The 6,108-nt window shown below is 40.0% G+C and overlaps 1 protein-coding gene across 1 annotated transcript in view; it reads right to left on the bottom strand.

The window, feature by feature from the left end:
* The window catches only part of tg (thyroglobulin), a 29,978-nt gene extending 27,312 nt beyond the window's left edge, over nucleotides 1-2,666 (bottom strand). The window contains exons 1-5 of the mRNA XM_016663425.1: nucleotides 2,566-2,666; nucleotides 1,840-1,948; nucleotides 962-1,059; nucleotides 316-468; nucleotides 84-240 (exon numbers count right to left, since the gene is read on the bottom strand). Of these exons, the coding sequence (XP_016518911.1) occupies nucleotides 84-240; nucleotides 316-468; nucleotides 962-1,059; nucleotides 1,840-1,948; nucleotides 2,566-2,635 (587 nt within the window). The 5' untranslated portion in view covers nucleotides 2,636-2,666. The remainder of the gene's footprint in view (nucleotides 1-83; nucleotides 241-315; nucleotides 469-961; nucleotides 1,060-1,839; nucleotides 1,949-2,565) is intronic.
* Between the last annotated feature and the right edge of the window lie 3,442 nt (nucleotides 2,667-6,108).

The following is a 6,108-nucleotide window of genomic DNA, read 5'->3' as shown; positions in this document are numbered from 1 at the left end:
AAGGTGAGGACAGGTGAGGACAGATGAGAAAGGTGAGGACAGATGAGAAAGGTGAGGGCAGGTGAGGACAGGTGAGCCGTTACCTGCTGAAGGCCAGCAGCAGGTCCAGCTCCGTTCTGTCGGTCGTGTTGATGAATTTACACTGAACAGGCAGGAAGCTGCCGTCTGCGGCGCACTGAGGAGGTGAGGAAGCCGAGGAGTGAAGCAGGCGCCTGGACCTCACCTCGCAGCTGCTGGGACCTAAAGGTCAAAGGTCGCAGTGAGTCAGGCCTGCGTTCCGCAGCAGGAAGGAAGGGTTCTGTTGTGGATACGCACATCGACGCGGGATGCTGGCCTGTCTGGTGCCGTACAGCTCCATGCCGTCCTGGTCCACGCACCAACAGCGCCCCCTGGAGTCGCACTGCACCGGCTCAAACAGACCAGAGGGGGCGCACTGCAGCAGCGACTGCAGCTGGCATGGGGTCGGACCTGGAACCGGACAGCTTCAGAATCTTCCTCCTTCCTCCAGAAAGTCAAACTAAAGAGCTAAGCATGGAGTCATCAGATCTGAGAAAGGGACCAGCGCTTCCTCTGATTTAGCTCCAGTTTCTTAACATCACCTTTCCTGTTCCCATAGAAACAAAACCAAACCAGCTGAATCATATGATGTTTTTCATGAAATTCACAAAACTGAAGCCAACTGTTTTTTTCTGGTTTATTATCGTTTTGACATGACATTTGGGGGCCTGTCTGGGATCGAACTCGCAAACATTAATACCTTAAGCATCAGATTTTAACCTTTTAATGGCTTCTGAAAACAGTTGAGAAGATGTTTCATTTCATTTGGACTCTTTTATATTAAAACATTTAAACTAAAGCTCAAACTCATTCTGCCTCTTGAAACAAGACTTTTGAGTTTCCTGAAGTGAATGAAAATGCAACATGAAACATTGTAAATGTAATTTTGTGGGTTTTTGCTCACAGTGAGGAATGGAGTTGTTGGTTCGAGTCCCGGTGACCTCCTGACCTTCAGAGTCAACACACCAGCACTCCTGACTCTGCCCACTGCACTGCACAGACCTGGAGGGAGGAAACCTCACACTGTTAAAATGAAGCAGAAACTGGATGAAAGTTATTAAACACCTCTGCAGAATAAAAACTAAAATATGTTCTTTAGATATGCAGAGGTTCTGCTTGGTGATGTTTGTAAAATTACCAGCAATAATATGGGTCTTTTAGCCTGTACTAAGAGGAAAAAAGGTTATTTATGGACATGACAGTGTCTTACTAAATATTTGGTTAGTGAGCTAAATATGTAGCTTCAAACTAATTTTTTAGCTTTAAATACGCTGAATATGTAAATATGAAGTTAGCAAGCTAAATCTTTACCTGATTAAACATCAACGACCAAGCTAAATGTTGAGTGCAGAAATCTAATATTTAACTTAATAATTAAACATTTAGGCTAGAGCTAAATATTGAGTTAGCAAGCTAAATGTCTAGCTAAGAGGTAAATATTTAGCTAAAAAGTTAAATCTTTAGTTTCAAACTAAATATTTTGTTTGAATGTGAACATTTTAACTTCATGCTATTTTGTCAGCAAGCTAACTTTTGAATGTACAAGCTAAACTTTTAGCTTGAAGCTAAACATTTAGTTTGAAGCTACATATTTAGCTTGCTAATTCAATATTTAATAATTAATTTAAAATTTGGTGACATTTATAAATGAATGACAAACATGGTGGAAATATGAGTGAAAATTAAAGCTGTTAACATCAGACAAATTTTGAAAATGTCATCTCATATATTTCATCCAGAAAAGTGGGGAGAGATGAAATGAAGATGTTGCGCTGCAGATACCTGAAGCTGCCATCCTCCAAACAGTGAGGAACCTCTTCCTGTTTGGTTCCCACGGCAACGCTCCGCAGTATCTCGCATCTGCTCAGCGCCTCCGTCTCCAGCTGGTACTCTGACAGTGAAAAGCACCAACATGCTGGATCCACTCAACTCTCCCTCATCCTTACTGATCACGAGCGAACCCGAGCAGATAAACCAGAACCTTCTGCTGAAAACGCCAGTTTGCTCCAAACAAGCTCACTGGTATGGAGCTAAATTGGGGCCATAAAGTTTGGTCAAAAGGAAAAAAATAAAACTGAAAAAAAAGAAAGATCTGAAAGTGGAAAAAAAAAGGATGTTAAACTGAAAAAAAATAGTTAAAAACTACTTTTCAGAATTATGGTTTTATTTTTTCAGTTATTTTTTTGTTGTTGTTTTGAACAAACTTTAAGGCTCCAATGTAGCTCCATTCAATGACCGTCAATATTCCAGCCAATCAGAAGCTGAGGAAGGCAGTTTCTCTCTGAAATCAGGAATGTTTGGATGAAAACTGGAATCAGGATAAATATGTTGCTGCTGATCAGATAAATAAACATAAATATGATGGAAATTCAACTCATTTTTAGAGATTAAAAAAACTGTAATTAAACACAAAAACAATCATTCAAATGGTTTCTTTCTTTGCGAACAGACCAACCTGACCGAACCGAGTCATCAAAACCAGACGGACAGACAGACAGGTGTGTTTACCTGAAGCCCTCCCGTCCAGCAGGGCGGCGCTGCAGAGCAGGATCCACACCATGCAGAGCAGCCCGGCCATCGTCTCTGTGTGCTTCACCACAGAACTGCTGCTTATAAACCCAAACAGCTGCTGAGTCACCGAGCCAACACGACATCTTCATCCCTCCTCCTCCTCCTCACCTGGCCGCTCAGGTGGAGCCGCAGCTCCTTGGCCACGGCTGAGGGGGCGGGGTAACAGGCTGTGCAGCGCTCTGATTGGACGAGAGCCTCTCCGGAGCTCCTACAGTTCAGGTTCACAGGCGGATCAAGAGTCTGACTCAGCAGGATTACAGAGATTCAGCGTCAGCATGGAAGAGATGGAGAAAGAAAACAAACTGCAGCTTTTACACAGAAACTGCTGGAAACCAGGATCATTCATTTATTCAGCTCCTAAAGGTCAGAAACACATTTCAAACCGGAGTTCAGGGTCTCCAACAGCAGAGATCTGAAGTCCTCCTAACTTCCAATCATTAAATAAACATAATTAACTATAAAATACTAAACTGTTGCATCAGAAGCAGCTGCAGTTCAAAGTTCATAACTCAGACACAGAAACTGGGAAATTTAAAGGAGATTCAGGTTTTTTTTTGGTTTTTTTTCATATCTTGACTTTTCGGGCATCCCGTAGAAGCAGCAGGCCTTAAAAACAGGAGCGTGTTTGACTTTCAGCCATTTGGGTTGAAAGATTTAACTTTTCCAACTAAGGTTGGAAAAGTTATAAAGTTCGATTTTCACCATGAAAATCGAACTTTATTGAGTTTTCACAAATCACAAACCAGGTTTTAAATATTCAGCTTGAAGAGGAGAATAGTCCAATTATAACTTTTTAAGTTCACAAGACAAAAATGAGTTATTTAATTTAGAAAAAGCTTTTTAAACTAAACTTTTTGTTTTAAAAAAATAAATCATTACAATTCCAAAAGTTTTGATTACAATTTTATTTTACTTAACTGAGGTTAGTTTAACTTCATACTCTGTGAACCAGACCCTAAACTTACTTAAAGTCTGGGTTGAGTTTTTTCCCCTTCATTAATGACTTTTATTACATACATTATATCTATCATGGTAATTCAGGGNTTAACTATAAAATACTAAACTGTTGCATCAGAAGCAGCTGCAGTTCAAAGTTCATAACTCAGACACAGAAACTGGGAAATTTAAAGGAGATTCAGTTTTTTTTTTTTTTTTTTTTTTTTCCCATATCTTGACTTTTCAGGCATCCCGTAGAAGCAGCAGGCCTTAAAAACAGGAGCGTGTTTGACTTTCAGCCATTTGGGTTGAAAGATTTAACTTTTCCAACTGAGGTCCATTTCTACACTGTGAGGACCACCTTATGGGGCCCATTCTCAAACTATTCTAATGAACATTTAACACTCGACCTGGAAGACATTTAAAATATCCAAATAAATAAACAGAAACTACAAAATAAAAAGGAATTATGAAGTCTCTGGTCTCAACTAAAACTTTTTCTTAAAACAATTTTCATGCAAATGGAAACTGAGGATGGGAAGGCGACAACAGGACAGGTGCAGGTTCCAGGTCAATGTCAAGCTACAGAAAGTCAGAGGTGCAGGATCAGGCATCAAAACTCAGAAATAACAGCATGTGAAGCCAAAGGACAACTGATGAGTTCACAATGCCTCAGTCAGTTCAATGTCTTATCTATAAACCTTCACCTCAATCTGTCTTTACTCATTAGTGAAGAAAAATCTCCATTTAAAATACCAACCCATCTCCTGGTGGGGGGAAAATAAAGTCTGGTGGCCCGCCAGGCTGATAAAACACTGGGAGAAACTCTGACTTCGGTCTATAGCTCTGGTTGTAAGTGGGAACCCTGTCTGTATCGCCATCTCTAAACAGGAACATTCTGTTTATATTTTTAAGTGATCTTTGGGCTGCTCTTGGTCCAATCCCTCACCTAGGACCCGTTTGCCCCGGCAGACCCGACCCAAATAGAGCTTTCCAACATCCCCAGATACCTACAAGTTTGCTCCAGACATTTCCATTCTGGTGAGTGTTTAAATTCGCTTTGTTGGTGTTGTGTCATAATTTTTTGCTATGATTTTGTCCGGGTGTTCTCATGTTCCGTTTATGTTGAGTTCATTTAAGTGGGTCAACCTTGTTTAGGTCGGGCTAATATTGTTTATGTAGCATAGTCCGAGTTTTGTCAGTGGACATCGAGGATCTTACATTATTGTGAAGTAAACTATTTTACTAGTGTTATCAGATTTACAGTATTAATACTGATGTGTGTTCTGATATGTCCTCTTGAAATGGATGAGCTCAATCCTGACTGGGGTCCAGCGCTGAATATGGGTCACTGAGGTAAACGCCACAACATCAAACCGACATGGGCGTCAATTAAAGAGGCGATACAGCAAAACCATCAACAAGTTACAGAGACTGTTTTCATTATTTACCCCAGAAGAGGTAAATAATGAAAACAGAGTAGCAGAGGCAACAGAAGAGGAGCAAGTTGGAGAGGCTGAGGAGGAGGAAACCCCAGGAGAGAAGCTCAGCAAGGCTGCAGACTCTGTAGAGGAACAGGAACCATTTGTGTTGAAATACAGTTGGAAGTGGCTGTTTTCTGTCATTTAATAATTTAATGCATTAAACATTCATGAATCGTTTGATTCAAGCTCTTCAAGTTGCATGTAAACAGGTGAAGTAATGAATCACATTTAAAGTCAAAATTTGATATTTAAAATATTTCAAATAATAAACATACATGTAATGAAAGATTATATTTTTAAATAAACACTTTATGTGATTAAAGTAAGCAATTATATAATCAGACATTTTGCAGTAAACATTTAATTTAACAGGCAAACCAGATGAAAAAGCCCATCTTTAAACACTTAAAGTGCAATTAGACAATAAAGGTGACAAGTAAATTTTATGGAATAGATCAGACTTTAATAAATATTTGTTGTATTTAACATATTTCAGGTAAGTGAAAAATAGATCCTGTCCTCGAATTTTATGTAATTGAACATTACAGGTAACAAATGTGATGATTGCCTTAGGTAATACATTTTATGACATTAAAAAAAAATTATATAATTTTGGTTAAAAAATAAAAAAGGGGTCAAAATGGAATAAAAAGATACCTCATCAGTTTAGTTGAATAATTTCACACAAATTTTTTTTATTTATTTTTTATTTATGTATAAAATTCCCTTCTCACCCTCCGCGGGTGGGTCTCTCTCTCTCTCTCTGTCTCTCTGTCTCTCTGTCTCTCTCTCTCTCTCTCTCTCTCTTTCTCTCTCATCCTCTGAGCTCGGGTCCTCTACCAGAGGCCTGGGAGCTTCAGGTTCTCCTCCAGTATCTTGGCTGTGCCTAGAACTGCACATTTCTGGACTGAGATGTCTGATGTTGTTCCTGGGATCTGTTTGAGCCACTGCTCCAGTTTGGGGGTGACTGCCCCGAGGGCCCCGATGACAACAGGCGCCGCTGTGGTTTTCCCCTTCCAGGGCTTCTCCAGTTCCTCTCTGAGGCCCTGGTATTTCTCCA

Source organism: Poecilia formosa, unplaced genomic scaffold, assembly GCF_000485575.1.
Source record: "Poecilia formosa unplaced genomic scaffold, Poecilia_formosa-5.1.2 Scaffold420, whole genome shotgun sequence".
Classification (NCBI taxonomy): domain Eukaryota; kingdom Metazoa; phylum Chordata; class Actinopteri; order Cyprinodontiformes; family Poeciliidae; genus Poecilia; species Poecilia formosa.
This window is presented reverse-complemented; position numbering and strand designations above follow the sequence as displayed.